This window comes from Musca autumnalis, unplaced genomic scaffold (genome assembly GCF_047663935.1).
Source record: "Musca autumnalis isolate F117 unplaced genomic scaffold, ASM4766393v1 scaffold_5, whole genome shotgun sequence".
Taxonomy (NCBI): domain Eukaryota; kingdom Metazoa; phylum Arthropoda; class Insecta; order Diptera; family Muscidae; genus Musca; species Musca autumnalis.
Genome location: NW_027412088.1, coordinates 127092833 through 127113367, shown reverse-complemented (window position 1 = coordinate 127113367; position 20535 = coordinate 127092833). Strand labels below are relative to the sequence as shown.

Genomic DNA, 20535 nt, shown 5'->3' with positions numbered 1-20535 from the left:
TTGCCTTGTACTATGATCTGATACAATCCTCTGGCATCAATTGAATCAGAAATGTGAAATATTCCGTTACAAACCTGTTCCAGAAGCTTCCAAAGCATCAAAATGTAAGCACTACCAAAAAGGCATGACATTTGTACTGTGAACAACGTCGTCTTCGTATTATGATCATTACTGTCACGATAGGGGCGAAAAGTTTCGTATAATTGTGCATTTCTGAGTTAATTGATGCCAGAGGACTGTATCAGACCATATTACAAGGCAATTCAAGGCCTTCTATATGTAATTTGCACCAAGAATTCCGCGGAATCTATTAACTTCCTGAGAAATCTGATGAAAAGCGGGCATTTATCGACGTCCAAGAAGTAATATTTTGCACAAGAACAACTCCAAAGCATTCTAGGGTCTCAAAATTTGTAATCTGACACTAATGTTGTGGTTTTTTTAAAGTGCATTACCTAAAAACGCAAAGAATTAAGCAAGGGTCAGCTTTAACAAGCTATACAAGAAGTTTGACCTTAAATAACGGCATTTGACCCTCAAAAATTATTTTCTTTTCTCTAAAATATATCTCAGACAGCCAGAGACATTCGGCAAAACAATAAAATGTAGAAATATTGCTGTTAATTCCATAAATTTGACGGTAATACACATATTTCCTTGGGGTGTATGTAAACTTTTGTCCCCATCATTTTTTGGTTTTTGTAAAATGTATCGTTAGTTGTATTATGGAATATACTTTTGCTGTATTAAATATTGTTTTTTAGCGAGAAGAAATAAAACTGTATATTTGTAATTTCATAAAAATCTTTACTCACCCTAAAACCCGAGATTTAGGGGGTGTATGTAAACTTTTGTCGCTCTCTGTAAGTGATACCGAATTTCACAAGAAAAACCTTCACAAAATAAGAGAAATATTACGAAAAACGACTTCCCCTCCTTAACCATAGAGAATCTTATTAGACGTGCAATCAACAGAAACCCCACAATAACACGAGAAACATGCGAGAAAATATACAAACCTATGGCATACATGCGGGCCTCTGGAACAGAAGACTGCGTTGGCAGCTCACTGCACATTGACGGGAAATACCCCTGATTTCAATAATATTAAAGTTTTAACTCAAGAGAATAATTACCAAAAACGTTTTACTCTTGAGATGTTACATATAATTAACACTCCTACGAATGTAAGACTCAACTACAAAACTGGCACAGACAACTGCGCCCATATATACAGACACATAGTTAATAAATACAAACCCGACAAACTTTAGTTGAAGTAAGCTCGCTGACTATTAGACAACGACAACTTTCTTTAAGTAAGTTTGTAATTTGTAATATTGTTTTTTGTAAATGCTGATTTGGTGTTAAATTGTAGTTCCCTGATGATGATTGGAGATTCCAATCGAAATATTGGAAAAATAAAATATTAAAAATCACAAAAACGATTTTTATTTATGAAAAGCCTATAGCCAAACAATACCACAAACAGTAACATTAATATGGCAAACGATACCAAAACCAAACATTCAGTAATAATTTGTAATAATTATTACAAATTATCGAGTACGCAGACACACTTAATATCAACATTTTTATATGATTTCATATATGTGTGTAGACGTCAATGAAAATTTGGAAGAAAATGGTAAAACGTTTTCAATGAAAATTTTCATAGTTTGGCATAAGACTATTGGTATGTTCCTTTACTTCTGAAAATGGTAAAACCGGCAAACGTAGTAAAAGTTGTAAACTCCTCCCATATGAATTGTATTGTGTCTGAAGTAAAGGAACGCTTTTCGAGTAAAAAGTGGTAAAACTTGAAGATTCTTGAACGTAAAGTGCCGTATACATTGTCAGTTTTGACTGACGATTTTTCGAAAATATCGATTGCTTCAGTTTTGTTGGGTTTTACGGAGCGGTCACAATATCATTAATGTTGGATGCCAAGCCGTCAGTCAAATTGTAAAATTTGCTCAATAAATATGGGCGCTGGAAACCACAAACTAATAAAAAAAACAATAAAATGATGCATATTAACAAATATATGGCTATTTTCTATTTACTTGGGAATGTTGTCCATGAAAATCCCTACTCAGCGACCCATGACTTCCCACTAAATTAAAAATACACATACAATGAATTTGGGATTTTATTTATTAATACAGCACATTTATTAGTATAGCACATTCAATTTAGACACTGGAAGATATTGAGCACATTTTTCCATTGGCACAATACCCAAATCTGTTTGTTTCTTTTTGCTTTGGCGTCATCCACAGAACCATCTCGTTTTTCTTTTATAATATTTACTCCTTTCACAATTTGGTTTTATGTATAGCTATTTCCACATCTATTAGTACCGCACACACATTTCAAACTCCGCTAGATTTTTATATTTTTTCAACAGCACAATGCAGACATTTATTTTTTTTCCTTTTTGTTTGGTTGTCATCCACAGAACCATTTGTCCATTTGCTTTTTCCCTTGTTATCCCGTTCACTGTATCGTCAAATTTCTTTTGTTATGACCGCGTGTATCGCCAATTCCAATAGTAATTCTCCAAATTTAATAAAACACACGAATTCCTCATATTTATTTGATAATTACACTGCAAATTTATTCCTTGAATGACGTTTTTGATTCACACTATCATACCATCATACAACCAACACCTGACTGTCCAACAACCACAAATTTTTTTGTGGGTGCATGATGAATGACAAAAATTAACGGTCACACTGGCAAGCAACCGATTATTCGAGCAAAGCTGTCATTCAGAACTGGCAATAGCTGTGTCTGGTTACCCTAAAATTTGTAACAACTTGTACCAATTGTTGCTGGAAGTCGTCTGTTAACACAAAAAACCAGCAAAAGAGAGCGATTCGAGAGAGACATTTTGACAGTTCTTTCACTGACAGCTTGCAAATTCTTGCTGGACAAATTTCTTCTAGCAAGCACTTGCAAGCTCTTCTTCTTCCTGAAAACAATCAATCATCTGTTTTTAGTTTTTTTGTTGATTTATGTTTGTGAACATTAAAAACAATTTTATTGTGGAAATAGCATAGTCTAATTGTATTGTTTTATGGAGAACAAATTTGTAAAGTGGAAAAATACTTTTTTGTTTCATTTTCTTTTTTATTTTTAATAAAATACAACGTGTTTGCTTCCTTTGTTGGCGGACAAATTGTTCTGTTTTGGCAAGTCAGATGATTGCTTGCTGGTTTTTGCTGGGAAAGTGTCTGTTTACTTTTTACAATTTTCTAGCAAAAGAGAATAAAAACCCCTTACTCTCTGAGAAAGTTCTTGCTGGACAATTCTTGCTGGGAAAGTAACCAGACAGACTTGATGTGTACTCAGCTTAAAGCGGGGTCGACTGTCGATTTTTCGTAATTATCGATAATTGTCAAACAGTCCAGCAACCACAAAATATTTTGTGGTTGCCTGATGACTAACAAAAGTGAACGGTGTAACGAAACCATGTCCTAAACTCAGTTCCGGCTTTGCTCAGGGAAAATGGGAGGGTTTTTTGGACTGCCGGTTACATAAATTATTTTAAAGAAGATAGATAATTTAGATAGAGGGAGATAAAGAAAGTAGGAACGAAAGGACGTCGACATATTACGTGGCCATGCTTACCCAGATTTCCTTATTTTTCATCAATATTAAACCGTATAGCGAATTTATTGTGGTTGTGGGCGCCAAATTAAGAGAATCTACTTTTCCTTCCAAAATGCTAATTCCTTAATTATTTTTAAAACGTTACAAAAGTTTCTTCATTTGGAATTGCTTGTTGGTAACCATGGTACAATCATTACAAGGTAGGTCACAGCAAACATATGATTACAATTTTTTCTTGAGGTCCGCCTATTGTGTCAAAACAGTTTTGACAATGGTTGACAAACGACAAAATAAATGTATTGAATTCAAATATTTATTGAATTTATGTAAACAGATTTGGTTGTTTTTGTATAAAACTTGATAATTCACAAACTAAATTCAATACGTGCTTTAGTCTCCGCTTGGTGGGAAAAATACATTTGTCGTGTGTTTTATATCCGAGCTATGCCAAACGTAAAGAAACCCGGAGGTTGGAAAAAATGTTTTGGACGAATCCAGTGTCACAATTTCAGATGTCTTGGAAGAAGAATATGCTGCTTTATTAGGAGCATCTGGCGAAAAGGTATGCACCTATACATTGTGTGCCGTTGAACGACAAGCATGATAATTTGCTCAAATGTGCTGGCGTCTGTTTGGCATGTACCTATCCACGAAAACCTAGAATTGGTTGACTTGTATACCAAAAGAAATTTTCGCTGCTATTGTCCAACTGAACCTATGGGTAACTCTAACAGATGTATCTAAATTCTAGCGTGAAACAGGTTGTGGCAGCAAATCGGAATAATTTGTATAATTAATATTACAAATTATTCCGATTTTAAAGAAAAAGGGTCTAATACAAGCTGCGTACACCTTTCGCGGTCTTGTCTATATTAAGCGTCATAATAACAACGAACCAATCTGTGTGTTCCATGCTAAGATCCTGGATGAGTTTCGTGTTGCGGGGCAGAGTTCCGGTGCTGAATAACTCAGCTTGTCAACAAATTATTAAGCACGTGGTGATATTTTATTATAAAATGGAGAATATCTTATTATATTTATTATATTTTTTATTATTCTTTAACATGTTTAATTATTTTTATTCCTTAATGTTAAATACAAGTTTCATTCTTCTGTCAATCATAATTAAGCGCGCTGTTGATGCTTTGTTCTATGTTAAACGTACTTTCAATTATGAATCGTACGGATAATGACAATAGATATTCCAGGGACGTAACTAGAAACATGGTAAGAATATTGGCGAAGCAAAAAGATGGCTTGAAAATATGCCACTTAAATTCCCAAATCATAATTAAGAAAATCGATGAATTCAAATATATTTTCGAAAAATCAGATATTGACGTCATATGTCTTTCTGAAACTTGGCTTAACTCTTGTGTTCCTGATAGCCTAATAAACTTGATGGGCTACACTGTTTTCAGATCCGACAGAGTACGTCGTGGAGGGGGTGTCGCTATCTTTGTAAAGTACAACTTGAGAGCAAAATTTCGTTTAAAATCTGAAGTTAATGACCGAATGGAATACATATTTGTCGAATTGTCTACTGACTCGAAAAAAATCTTACTTGGCTGCATTTATCGACCAAATAATACAGTTGATCTTAACGTTCTTCAAGATACCTTGGAAACTGTGACTTTGGGTTATGATGACGTTATTATCACCGGGGATTTCAATTCAAATATTATTGTTGACTCTACTCTTTTAGATAATATGTTAGCGATGAACCTTTTCCTGTTAACTACACAACCCCCACACATTTCTCATCAACAACCAATACACTCTTAGATTTGTTCTTTGTAAATAATACTCAAAATATTTTACTTTATGACCAGATATCTGCCCCCTGTTTCTCTAGGCATGATCTTATATATCTGGCCTACGATTTTTCCGTGAGTAAGGAAGAGGCGAATATTTGGTATAGAGATTTTAAAAATTTGAATTATGCAGACCTTAGTTATAAAGTGTCACAAATCAACTGGAATGAACTGTATACGTTTACTTCAGTCGATCAACAAGTATGTTTTCTCCAAGACAATATTATCAGTCTTTATAACGCTACTGTTCCCATCAAATACAAACGTCCAACATCAAATAACAAATCATGGTTTAATTCCAGAATAAAAAATCTAATAGATGAAAGGGATCTAGCGTACTCTAGATGGAAACGGTTCAAAACACCGGAACTTTACGAAGAATTTCGCCATGCTAGAAGGGTAGTTAATCGTTACATTAATGCTGCAAAAAGAGAATATTACTCCACGAAATTCAGTTCAGCTATTGACTCTAAAAGTACGTGGAAGGCCATACGTGATATTGGAATTGGAAAACCTAAGTCATACACAAAGTACCAAGGAGACTTGGATGATTTAAATAAAAAATTTGTAGACATTCCTACTATTACTACGGATTCTTCATTTTATGGATACTTTAATGAACAACCAGAAAATCCAAATGGATCATTTTTTGAATTTAGATGTGTATCCGTCGACGAAGTACTGCTAGGTTTCTCACGTGTGAAATCAAACGCCATAGGTCTTGATGGCATAGATCCAAAGTTTGTGCGTATTTTACTTCCCCACCTTCTACCTTTTTTTACCCACCTATTTAATAGTATCCTTACTTCAAGCGTGTACCCTACCGTTTGGAAGCATGCAAAAGTTATTCCAATTCCAAAATCAAATGTTGAGTTTCGTCCTATCTCAATTCTTTGCTATTTATCAAAAGTGTTTGAAAAAATTTTACATTCTCAAATGTCCGAGTACCTCCATAACGAATCAATGTTGTCTGATATGCAATCAGGTTTTCGTCCCAATCACAGTTGCATTAGCGCCTTACTTGAAGTGTCAGAATCCATTCGAAGTGATATCGATGATAATAAAGTCAGCTTTCTCGTGCTTCTCGATCACTCTAAGGCCTTTGATTCTGTCGACCACTTATTTTTATGTATGAAGCTTAAACGTTTTTTTAAGTTCTCATCTACTGCATCAAACCTCATAATGTCTTACCTCAGTGACCGACTACAATCAGTCTATGTGGAAGATTCAAAATCCAACCCACTGTTAGTTTCAAAGGGAGTTCCACAAGGCTCAATAATAGGACCATTATTGTTTTCCTTGTATGCTAATGATTTACCCCTTCAATTGATTCATAGTAAAATTGTTATGTACGCAGATGATGTTCAAATATTTTTAAGTGATTATGTTAAAAATGCCAGCGATTGTATAACAAAACTAAATGAAGACCTTTCTAATGTTTTCAAGTGGGCCTCTGCAAACGGTTTACTGTTAAACCCACAAAAATCAAAATGTCTTGTCATCCACAAGAATAAACATTTTTCTCTTCAAAATTCTGACATTTTTATAAACCAAGAAAGAATTTCTGTTGTCTCGAACGCAAAAAACTTGGGTGTAATTTTTAACAGCTCTCTAAGTTGGTCAAACCATATTAACGTTGTTGCAGGACTAACACATGCAAAGCTGCGTACTTTATGGACGACGCAATCTTTCACGCCTTTTAAAATTCGATTACTATTGGCCAAAACTTTTCTAGTACCAAGCCTTATTTATGGTTGCGAACTTTTCGCCAACTCAGATTCATTAAGTCAACGAAAACTAAATGTTGCTTTCAACAACATTACTCGATATGTATATGGCTTGAAACGTTCGCAACCTGTACCGCTTCTTGCTTATACACTTTATGGCTGCACATTTAAAACATATCTTGCAATTAGATCCCTGATATTTCTACACAAAATCATAACCAGTGAAAAACCGAAAAATCTCTACGACAAATTAATTTTCAATCGGCCTAGCAGAGGTAGACGGCTAGTACCCTTTAGACGACGGAGTTTGCTTTCCGAACAGCACTTCTATATCTTTTCTATACGTCTTTGGAATACTCTCCCCCATAATATCCAAAGCATCAACAATGCGTTCCTGTTTAAAAAAAGGATAATTAATTTCTTACCCTCGTTAAATGTTTAAAAACTTGTTAATACTTTTTCCTTTTTTCTTTTACTTTCTATTAAAAATATGTTTGTACCAATTTTTAATTTTGATATTGTTATTTCATTAATTAATTTCTCAGTTTAAATTATATTTAAATTAAATTATTAAATTAAATTATTATTTAAATTAAATTGGATATTGTATATTTTTATATGATCCTGCACTATAATTATAAGAATTAATTTCTTGTTGTGTAGGTGTTCAATAAATAAATAAAATAAATAATATTTCCAGGAACTTTATTGCAATTGTCATAGACCCTACACATATCCAGATCGTACAGCAGAAGGAATTGTGTTGCAATGTGGAATTTGCAACAATTGGTTGCATTTCAATGATGATGAGATACTTTATAGTGGGTGCATGGCCAAACAGGAATTCCTCATGAATTATACAAAACTTTCAATGACATCAGTGGATAAATTGAACTAGTCAATGACCGATGGAAATGTAACCATCGCTGGCGAAGTACAGTGTGTGAGGGTGGTGATCAGTTGAAAAGTGATCTTGACAAGAGCATTTCGGAAATAATGAATATGGGAGAATGTGATGACAAGCCGGCTAGAGCCCTGATCCAAAAAGCCTAAACTGGACAATAATTATAACGAACCAAAGTCGAAATGTACTGTAAAGGGGACCTACGTTACAGGGCCAACATTTTGGAATGCAGATTGGAGAAATTCACTTTGTCATTGTCCATCTTACATGTTGATTTATAATAAAGAAAGTTCGATGTCTTCTCGATTCCGAGGATTTGAGTAAAATTTACGAAGAACGTAGAATGCAAAAAACCGCTGTTAAATCATCATATCAACATCCGAATACAACCGGATAAAGGATATACTAAATGACTACTTGTAGATAATTATTCCTAGTAAAAAAGTTGACATAAATAAATGGCTTCCAATCTGGTTGATTGGACAGGCGAAACCACAAAAGACATTATCTATGTTTTCATAAATGCTTTAACCTGGTTTACCAACTTCATCGCGTTCATGTCATTATCGCAGCAAATTACTAGGCAATCCTTAAATATGCCAATCGTCTGTTCGTCTTCCTCTTCGTCGGGCTTGGAAGCAAAGTAGCCTATGCTAAAGGTCATGGTTTTAAAATAGCCTTTATGATTGGGGCTATATCAAAACTTGAACCGACAACTCTGCACAAAAATATATTATATGTCCAACAGATATAGTAACCAATTTACCAAATTTTAGCCATTTCGCTTGAATAATGAACCTTAAAAACAACGAAAAACGGGAAGTACAGCTCTATGGGGCCTATATCAAAACGCAAACCGATATAACCGATTTTCAAAGGAGTAATACAAACTTGTGTACCAAACAATAAAGGTATCTCTTCAATATTGTGTTTTATTTAATGTTAGCATTTTAATAAATGAAAATGAGTGGTTCCCATTTTAACAGCCAATTTCTTCCAGTCACAATCACCTTCTCCCGAGTGCGAAGCATGTTTTGCTCTCAAGTCAGTTAACTGCTTGCAAGTCCAAAGGTGTTACAAAGACATTTCAATGGAACCAACACCAGGAACCAGACATGGTTCAATTACCAAGATACGTGCAACATGCAAAGCTTAGATGCACCTGTCAACAGAATGGTACAAGTCTTGGGACTTCATCTACACTTGGTAATGTAGCTGAAGTACTCATTACCAACATTCTTATTTTCAAATAGACCAGCCTGAAAAAGAGACCAATGAGAGAGGGCCTGCGGTACAGAGCGCGGAAAAATTTATAAATCTTTAGTCTTATGCAAGTGTCTAATCACAATAACAAATAAAGTCAAACAAAATGAAATAAACAAAATGTAAACAATACAAACTTTGACAACATTTCAAATGAACAACAATTGTTGCATTTGTTATTATGTATTAATTTTGAAGTTATAAGCAAACTGGCTCCAGAGTTGTTTTTTAAAAATTTTATCAACCTGCCCAACCTTCTAATAATTGAACCATGGTTGGTAACTAGGAATGTAACTGTAAACCAAGATTTACTGCAAACCAAGAATGAAATTATACAAACAAAATAGATTAATTCTTCATTATTCTTCACAAGCAATGATAAGGTGTGCGACTGCAGCCATCGCCGCCATGTATACACACCCATCGTTGTTTGTGATTTTACAAAAACAATAAAAATCCAGCATAAGGCTTTGAAAAAGAAATGGTGGGGGCAATGGCAACGAGCGTCACCAATTAACACACACAATAACAACAACAGCACAGCAGAAGGCTTGCAAAAGAAATGGTGTGGGCAACGGCAACGAGCGACACCAATTAACACACACCACTATTTATTATTAAAACAATCAAAAGCAGCACACACCATAACAACAACAATACGAGCCAGTACAGCAGACCCAATATCCATTGCTGCTACGATGCGTGGTAGCCAGACAACCTTCAATACGAACCTGCAAACCAAGAATGAACAATTCTCGCTGATGTTGCTTCTTGTATACTCTCAACAGAGAGCTTCCAAACACAAAACTGAACGAACGTTATAAAAGCTTAACACAACGAAGAATTGTTCAACAGCTGGCACGTTAAAATTGTTATTATGCAGTTAGTAATTTAAGTATGGCAACAAGAAAACATATGACAGTAGTTACGTTACGTTAAAATATGCGTTACAATAAATGGATTCAAATACAAAGTATACTTAAAACTAATGTTCTGCTACATACTCCCCCTTCGACGTGCGGAATTCGCCTCGAGTAGCGCGTCAACATCTTTAGCTTTGGAGAATCAGCGGAGTTGGTACCCTTATATACAGTCAACGCTGAAGCATGATATGTACCAAGTGGTATGTTGAGATTATTGGGCGAGGAAACTTCATACGTAGAAGAACCAATTTTGCGGGTAATGACATAAGGACCATCACGTTTGGGCACAAACTTGGAGGTAATGCTCTTTGAGGTGTTGCTCAAAACGTGAGTGTTAACTAAGACTTCCATACCAACATCTAAATCTGGTTGTGGTCTGCTCTTGCGATCAACATAAGCTTTGTTCTTGTTTGGATTCCTACGTTCGTCATTATACAATAGTCGACAGCTATATTCAATTGGGTGCTCCTCTTGAGTCTCCCCCTCGAATGAACCTGCTCTTAAACAGTATGAACTGGCCTCTGTATCTATTTCATGTGCAGCATACGTTGTGGGTTCACCAGAAATAGCAAAAACTTTCTTAAATCTCACGATTAGATCTCCTATTGCTTGTTTCTCATTTAAATGTATACTGTCGGGATTGTGCAATAAGAGGTTAAGTGGGACAAACATCGAATCTGCATCTTCCTGGTTCTTGTTTGACATGCTTGGGGATATTTCATTAAAACAGATTTCAAACGCGTGCTCTTTACTGCAATGTGGACAACACTTTGGACCGCCTTGGGGACCACTTTCATTAGGACTAGTGTTCACCTTTCGTTCACATATTCTGTGTTCTGCTTCCATTGCATCGGCAAGCAATTCATCCAAATTACACCGCTTTGGGGACCACATTCATTAGGACTAGTGTTCACCTCTCGTTCAAGAATTGTGTGCTTGGACTTTGAACGGCAGCCACTGAATGAGCTACATTTCTTGATTTGTATGTTAACCGCATATAGCAATTCCTTAAATTGTTCCGTCGAAAGAGACACCATTTTTGTTTTTGCAGCAATACGATGACTTCGACGCAGTAATTCGTCCTTAAAACCTTCAGCCACGTTTTCTCCAAAAACGGAAAAGAAAACAAAAAATATCAGCAATCAAGACAGTTGTTCTGGCTATTTCCAGACTAATAGGGCCACGGATTGTCCACTAAAGTCGGTATATTAATTCCACAAACTTCCAAATACTGTCAAAAATACAAAAGGTCGTTATTCGGGCCACTCAGTTTTGTAACAGCAATCAAGACAGTTGTTCTGGATATTTCCAGACTAATAGGGCCACGGATTTTCCACTAAAGTCGGTATTTCAATTCCAAGAACTTCCAAATACTGCCAAAAATACACCAGATCGTTATTCGGCCCACTCAGTTGGGCATCAGTTTATAGCCCATTTATTGTGGTTGTGGGCGCCAAATTACAAGAATCTACTTTTCCTTCCGAAATGATAATTCCTTAATTATTTTTAAAACGTTACAAAAGTGATCTTTATTTAGAATTGCTTGTTGGTAACTAGGAATGTAACTGCAAACCAAGATTTACTGCAAACCAAGAATGAAATTATACAAACAAAATAGATTAATTCTTCATTATTCTTCACAAGCAATGATAAGGTGTGCGACTGCAGCCATCGCCGCCATGTATACACACCCATCGTTATTTGTGATTTTACAAAAACAATAAAAATCCAGCATAAGGCTTTGAAAAAGAAATGGTGGGGGCAACGGCAACGAGCGTCACCAATTAACACACACCACTATTTATTATTAAAACAATCAAAAGCAGCAAACACCATAACAACAACAATACGAGCCCGTACAGCAACAGAGAGCTTCCAAACACAAAACTGAAACAATTTAAATCTCCAGTTGAAATTGATGGTTATGATAAAAATTCCTGGAATCTTTCGGCTCAATGATGTAATTATTTTCCATAAGATTTATAAATTACCATTTAGCGCATAAATCGAATATTGCATTGTGTTGTTAACTTTAATGATTTGCCAATTCTAATACGTTAGTCCTTTGGAAAGCGTATAATTTGAATATAAGATTTCCCCAGAAGCTTACAGCTTAAAAGTAAGGATAGTCTTCTTTGAATTAATCCGCCATATTATTGATGAGGAAGTACAACGGAAGTTTGATTATATGAAGCTCCTTTGGTCCATTTGTAAATATATTAATTTCGAAAAATAAATATTGTTTTGTTCAAAATTTATTTTTAAAATTGACGACCTTTCTTTCCTTTTTGGTTATATGGAGTTCATCTGGTCAATTGGAAAATGGTTATCTTCGATGGCGTTCACAAAAAAATTTTTTTGAATTTAAAAAAAATCTAACTTTTAAATTTAGCTTCTTATCTTCTCGATATTATTTTTCCGAATTAAAAACAATTTCTATCAAAAGTTTTGAAAACTCAATTTTTATTTTTCAAACGAACTATGTTTTTTTTCCAAATTTTCTTTACTTGTACAAAGTGTTAAGGTGGTAAAGTGCCACAACGGACACACTGGAAAGCAACCGATTATCTGGCAAAACTGACGGAACACTTAATAGCCCGTTTCCACGGTACTTCGTTCGTTCTCTATTCGTTGTTCGACCCATAACTACGAATAAATTACTTATTTCCCCACACAAAATTCTATGAACGAACGACGATTTTTCTGCGTTGTTCGATTAGAAATACTCTCTGAACGACGAATAAGTATGTCCCATCCCTAACAAATGAGAGAATTTATCGAAAAAAATAATTATGACATGTCTAAATTCAAATTTGAAAAATTTGTTGAAAACACAAAAATTTTTAGAAAAAAGGAAAAAGATGAATGAAAAATAATGAACTAAACACTTTATACAGATGCAAAAGGAAGATGCTTGTGTTTCCTTCTTAATTCCACACACATTTCTTGTCCATTAGTTCAAACTAGCGTAAAAAATCAGAAACAAAATGGAAACAAATAACTGAAAGTTTATACACAAACATTGTTTTGACATGTCTCTCTCTCTTTAATTTTGAAAATAGAAACATATAAAAATATATTGAAAACTCAAAATTATTCAGATTTTATGGAAAAAATGAATGAAATGTGTGTAGTTAAATATAGAAGATACATTTGAAGGAAAGTCTATTGTTTTTCCTATTCATTTAATGCATATTTTATGTGTTTTCGGTTCAAATTTTCGTGAAAACAAGGAAACAAAAATTAAGGAATTTTTGTTTATGTTTCTGTTAATTACGAATGATGTCATGGAAACGGGTTAATTCGTGTACGTCGTTCGACAGGCGAACAACGAAATTGAAACGCTCGTGTGAACATGACATAAAGGAACACCTGCATGAAGTTAGCAACGATAACAAAAGTTATCGAAAAATACAGGGTGACGCAGAACGCCTAAAATATGCATATAATACGTTTTTTCCAAATGTGGGGACGAAAAATAGCTACGAATATAAAAATTAAATTTATTAATTAAAAAATAAGGTACACAACAAACTATAAATAAAAAGGAAAGCGGGAGTCCTCGCGAGCGTTTCGGCGTACCTCATGTGTTCTAAGTCAGTTTTTTGCAGAACAAAGTTTCCAATTTTCTGGTTTCCAACTGGTGGTCAGCACAGAAAACTGAAATTTCTATTTATTTCAATGGATTTCAGGTTAGGGGTTTTTATTCCGATAATATCGATAGGCAAAACTATCTATCGATATTGAATTTTTAAATAATAATCTATATTATCGATAGTGCCATCGATTTTTTGCCAGCTCTACCACAAATTGTTTTACCTGCGTGAAGTTAGCAACGAAAGTTAGCAACGATAACAAAAGTTATCGAAAAAATACAGGGCGACACAGAACGCCCAAAATTTGCATTTAATACGTTTTTGCCAACTGTGGGGACGAAAAATAGCTACGACTATAAAAATTTAATTTATTTATTAATTAAAAAATAAGCTCCAATGTATAAACGTACACAAGAAACTATACATAAAAGGAAAGAAGGAGTCCTCACGAGCATTTTGGCATACTCATATGATCTGTTCCAGAACCTGCAAGAAGCTACTATTTTTTACTACGATAGCAGTTTTTCCTTTATGTTATCGGAAAAGATAGTAAAAATTAGTAGATTCTTGCAGTTCTGGAACAGACCACATATGTTCCAGGTCAGTTTTTTGTAGAACAAAATTTCCAATTTTCTGGTTTCCGACTGGTGGTCAGAACAGAAAATTGGCTCTGGAAGCCACAATATAAAAACGTACACAAAAGTCTCAACGGGAGTCCTTAAGACCATTTTGGCATGCTCCATATGTTCCAGGACAGTTTTTTGTAGAACAAAGTTTCCAATATTCTGGTTTCCAACTGGTGGTCAGAACAGAAAACTGGCTCTGGAAGCCACAATATAAAAACGTACACAAAAGTCTCAACGGAATATGAAAGAGGGAGTCCTTATGAGCATTTTGGCTTACTCCATATGTTCCAGGTCAGTTTTTTGTAGAACAAAATTTTCAATTTTCTGGTTTCCAACTGGTGGTCAGAACAGAAAATTGGCTCTGGAAGCCACAATATGAGCATTTTGGCATACTCCATATGTTCCAGGTCAGTTTTTTGTAGAACAAAGTTTCCAATTTTCTGGTTTCCAACTGGTGGTCAGAACAGAAAACTGGCTCTGGAAGCCACAATACAAAAACGTACACAAAAGTCTCAACGGAATATGAAAGAGGGAGTCCTTATGAGCATTTTGGCATGCTCCATATGTTCCAGGTCAGTTTTTTGTAGAACAAAGTTTCCAATTTTCTGGTTTCCAACTGGTGGTCAGAACAGAAAACTGGCTCTGGAAGCCACAATATAAAAACGTACACAAAAGTCTCAACGGAATATGAAAGAGGGAGTCCTTAAGACCATTTTGGCATGCTCCATATGTTCCAGGTCAGTTTTTTGTAGAACAAAGTTTCCAATTTTCTGGTTTCCAACTGGTGGTCAGAACAGAAAACTGGCTCTGGAAGCAACAATATAAAAATGTACACAAAAAGCTCAACGGAATATGAAAGAGGGCGTCCTTAAGACCATTTTGGCATACTCCATATGTTCCAGGTCAGTTTTTTGTAGAACAAAGTTTCCAATTTTCTGGTTTCCAACTGGTGGTCAGAACAGAAAACTGGCTCTGGAAGCCAAAATATAAAAACGTACACAAAAGTCTCAACGGAATATGAAAGAGGGAGTCCTTATGAGCATTTTGGCATACTCCATATGTTCCAGGTCAGTTTTTTGTAGAACAAAATTTCCAATTTTCTGGTTTCCAACTGGTGGTCAGAACAGAAAACTGGCTCTGGAAGCCACAATATAAAAACGTACACAAAAGTCTCAACGGAATATGAAAGAGGGAGTCCTTATGAGCATTTTGGCATACTCCATATGTTCCAGGTCAGTTTTTTGTAGAACAAAGTTTCCAATTTTCTGGTTTCCAACTGGTGGTCAGGACAGAAAATTGGCTCTGGAAGCCACAATATAAAAACGTACACAAAAGTCTCAACGGAATATGAAAGAGGGAGTCCTTATGAGCATTTTGGCATATTCCATATGTTCCAGGTCAGTTTTTTGTAGAACAAAATTTCCAATTTTCTGGTTTCCAACTGGTGGTCAGAACAGAAAACTGGCTCTGGAAGCCACAATATAAAAACGTACACAAAAGTCTCAAAGGAATATGAAAGAGGGAGTCCTTATGAGCATTTTGGCATACTCCATATGTTCCAGGTCAGTTTTTTGTAGAACAAAGTTTCCAATTTTCTGGTTTCCAACTGGTGGTCAGGACAGAAAATAGGCTCTGGAAGCCACAATATAAAAACGTACACACAAGTCTCAACGGAATATGAAAGACGGAGTCCTTATGAGCATTTTGGCATACTCCATATGTTCCAGGTCAGTTTTTTATAGAACAAAGTTTCCAATTTTCTGGTTTCCAACTGGTGGTCAGGACAGAAAATTGGCAATATAAAAACGTACACAAAAGTCTTAACGGAATATGGAAGAGGGAGTCCTTATGAGCATTTTGGCATGCTCCATATGTTCCAGGTCAGTTTTTTGTAGAACAAAGTTTCCAATTTTCTGGTTTCCAACTGGTGGTCAGAACAGAAAACTGGCTCTGGAAGCCACAATATAAAAATGTACACAAAAGTCTCAACGTAATATGAAAGAGGGAGTCCTTATGAGCATTTTGGCATACTCCATATGTTCCAGGTCAGTTTTTTGTAGAACAAAGTTTCCAATTTTCTGGTTTCCAACTGGTGGTCGGGACAGAAAATTGGCAATATAAAAACGTACACAAAAGTCTTAACGGAATATGCAAGAGGGAGTCCTTATTAGCATTTTGGCATACTCCATATGTTCCAGGTCAGTTTTTTGTAAAACAAAGTTTCCAATTTTCTGGTTTCCAACTGGTGGTCAGGACAGAAAATTGGCTCTGGAAGCCACAATATAAAAACGTACACAAAAGTCTCAACGTAATATAAAATATGGAGTCCTTATGAGCATTTTGGCATACTCCATATGTTCCAGGTCAGTTTTTTGTAGAACAAAGTTTCCAATTTTCTGGTTTCCAACTGGTGGTCAGGACAGAAAATTGGCTCTGGAAGCCACAATATAAAAACGTACACAAAAGTCTCAACGGAATATGAAAGAGGGAGTCCTTATGAGCATTTTGGCATACTCCATATGTTCCAGGTCAGTTTTTTGTAGAACAAAGTTTCCAATTTTCTGGTTTCCAACTGGTGGTCGGGACAGAAAATTGGCAATATAAAAACGTACACAAAAGTCTTAACGGAATATGGAAGAGGGAGTCCTTATTAGCGTTTTGGCATACTCCACATGTTCCAGATCAGTTTTTTGTAAAACAAAGTTTCCAATTTTCTGGTTTCCAACTGGTGGCCAGGACAGAAAATTGGCTCTGGAAGCCACAATATAAAAACGTACACAAAAGTCTCAACGGAATATTCATAGCATGGTCACATTAGAGTTTTTTTTTGCCGGGTTAACCCACTTCATGAAGATTTATTTGACCTTTGCGCTATCGAGTTGACATTTGAAACCCAGTGGGTTTATTAAATCCTGTTAAGTGTAACCGGGGTATTAGCTTGAACTGTAAAACGCGTATTACACTCTTAATGCAGGTGTTTTGGAAATTTAAACGATTTTAACATTTAAGACGTTTTATAAAACATGCATCATTTAAGTTGTCAGTTCCATACAATAACTGCGAAATAAATGACGTAAACTCCCAAAACACCTGTTTTAAGTGCAAGTGTAAAAGGAGTTTTGCGCCATTTATTTGAAAGATATGCTTCTTATACTACGTTTATATTTACGAAATCCACTCGACTTCAACTGTCAATTCCATTGCTCAAACGTCAGATGAGTTTTCATTTGATGTATACGCAAAGGAAATGACAGTTGAAATCGAGTGGATTTCGTAAAAGTAGTATTAAACTTGGTTTAGACTAAACACTTATATGCTTCGTTTACATTTACGAAATCCACTCGATTTTAACTGTCACTTCCATTGCGTATACGTCAAATGAAAACTCATCTGAAATCCATTGGATTTCATTTGACGTTTAAGCAATGGAATTGACAGTTTATATCGAGTGGATTTCGCAAATGTAAACTTATAATTTGTAAAAGTCCAGTAACTTCTTGCAAACGACTAAAGGCCTCGGCACATACGGCGCGTTGAGCGTTGTGTTACAACAACCACATGAAAACTTCAAGAACAAACTTGGCATCACTTACACATTTTTCATGTGGTTGTTGTTTTCAACGCTCAACGCGTCGCACAACGTACCGTATGTGCCGGGGGCTTAAGGTATTTTGCATTGTACTGGAGAGTAATGCCATGTTCATACCAGCATTTGAATAACGTCGTTCGTTCTCATAATTACGTACACGAATTAACCCGTTCATACGACATGGTACACAATTCATAGCAACATGATTCATATTTTCATAGTTTTTGTTTACTGATTTTAAAGAAAGTTTCAGCCAAAAGACGAGTAAAGTTAATTGATATGAAGTGAACAAATATTTGTCCTTCTTTCAGATGTCTATTTAATATTAAATTATATTAGTTTCATTCATGTTTTCTATTTTTTTCTCACAATTTTGGTGCTTTCAGTATATTTTCAAATTTTTCTACTTTAAAAATTAACGAGAGAGAGAGAGACCTGCCAAAATTACTTTTTGGCATGGTACAATAATTCATAGGTAGGCCAGGTATGAGAATCGCCAAAAAAATACAACCCTGTCGCTATGGCTTAAAACGTCAAAATTGTTTTGATGAATGATAACGGATGAGTATACAAAGAAGAAGAAGAACGAAATGTTGAAATGAAAACAAAACAGAGTTGAATTTTTTGATCAATAATAAATATCAACTCTGCATGTCAACACGGTTTTGACAGATTAAGCCATAACAAAAAAAAATTGTAATCAGCTGTTAGCTGTGGCCTACCTAAGAATTATTGTACCATGCTTTTTGGTATACAGACTTTCTGGCAAGCATTTGATTTTTGTTTCTAGATTTGTACGCGAAATTGAAACGATGGACAAGAAATGCAAGTGCAATGAACGAGAAGACACAATTTGCTCTGATTTGAATATATACTAGTCGTTAAACCGTTTACTTTTTATTCATATTTTGCAGTTTTTCTAAAAATGTTTGGGTTTTTAATAAATTTTTAAATTTTGTATTTTTCCTGTCATAATTAATTTATTTCGATAAATTCTCTCATTTGTTAGAGATGGGACATATTTTATCGTCGTTCTGAGAGTAATTTAAATTGAACAATGTACACAAATCGTTGTTCGTTCTCATATTTTGTATGGGAAATGAAGTAATTACATCGTAATTTGGGGTCGAACAACGAATAGAGAGCGAAACACCGCCAGTCTGAACAAGGCATAAACGATCAGCATTCAGTAAGAATTTGTACAAATTGTAAGTAAACGAACGCACATATTTGCTCTGTTCCAGAACCTGCAAGAAGCTACTTCTTTTTACTACGATACAATTTTTTCCTTTATGTTATCGTAAAAAATAGTAAAAATTAGTAGATTCTTGCAGTTCTGGAACAGACCAATTGTTGTCAGTTCTACCAATCACAATATTCATACAAAACGCAAATTTTTTGTGGAAAAGTTGCCATAACTAAAAATCGGCGTTTTAGGGGTAAAAATCGTCGAATCGGCATTTCTGCTTTTTTGGTCTAAAAATCTTCAAAATGCCGATAAATCGGCAAATCTGGCACCACTGCGCAGAGTTATAGGTTTTGCCCTCAGTCAATTATCAGCGGCGATTTTTACATCCACGGCGCCTGAAGCCTTTAATAGACAGCGGAGGCGGCCCGCCGCCGTCTGAAAATCAACTGACTTCCATCTCTGGTGGTAACTTTTTTCAATCGTGTATAATCGTAATCGGCGTCTGTATTCGCAATAACATACCGCATTGTTTATTTGTCAAATAATATTTCTATTGTTCAGTAAAAATGGTAATAACTTGCTTTAAATTTAATTTTTGTGGATTCATGTATTCCCTGTTTTAGTCAACAAGTGAAAGGAACCGTTCCCCGCGGTCTGATGAAAGTGGAAATGATTCTTTGTCGCCTTCGAAAAAATTTCGTCATGAAGGTAAATATACAATTTTCCGGAATGGAATATTTGATAAGCATTTACACTTATAAGTAGGTCAGAAACTAAGTCTCGTTTAAGGCACCTCTCGGATTTTTATCATAGGTAGTCCGTGGGAATCTGATCACAAAGGTATATAGCTTTTCAGCGGGAAGTGCGTACTTCCCGAGAAAGTCTTAAGATTTTACTCGTTTTAAAACTTATGGAGTGTAACTTTGTTCGCTTTGCCTTTTGAGCCAGTCCATAGGAGAAAGTTTTAAATCTTCGGCCGAAACCCGGCAACGTAAAAATACTAAAAATACTTTTTTTTTTGTCATTTTTTGAATGTGAAATGTATAATGGTTGACTTCATAAATTTCATAAATTACATTGCAAATTTTGACAATCTAATATGAAGAAAAAGTAAACATGTGTGGCAACACTGACATGCACGCGAACATTGATTTACTTTGTTTACTTTTTGTAATTGTTTTTTTATACCCTCAGCATTTATGCTAAAGAGGGTATATGGTAATATTCAAAAAAGTTTTACAATCGTTGAAGTTGAGGTTCACCATTTAATAAGTCGCGAACTG

The 20535-nt window shown here is 35.2% G+C and overlaps 1 protein-coding gene and 1 long non-coding RNA gene across 3 annotated transcripts in view; both read left to right on the top strand.

Annotated features, from left to right (window-relative positions):
- Positions 1-1272: 1272 nt before the first annotated feature.
- LOC141405260 (uncharacterized) lies at positions 1273-9465 on the top strand. The gene is made up of 3 exons (XR_012413171.1): positions 1273-1319; positions 7863-8977; positions 9053-9465. It is a non-coding gene; the product is annotated as an uncharacterized lncRNA (long non-coding RNA).
- A 10161-nt stretch (positions 9466-19626) lies between these two features.
- Positions 19627-20535, top strand: part of hfp (Poly(U)-binding-splicing factor hfp) — a 278153-nt gene continuing 277244 nt past the window's right edge. The window contains exons 1-2 of one of the 2 annotated variants that reach the window (XM_073989365.1): positions 19627-19821; positions 19876-19960. In XM_073989365.1, coding sequence (XP_073845466.1) covers positions 19819-19821; positions 19876-19960 — 88 coding nt within the window. In that variant the 5' untranslated portion in view covers positions 19627-19818. The remainder of the gene's footprint in view (positions 19822-19875; positions 19961-20535) is intronic. The other variant, XM_073989366.1, reaches the window with a different exon arrangement.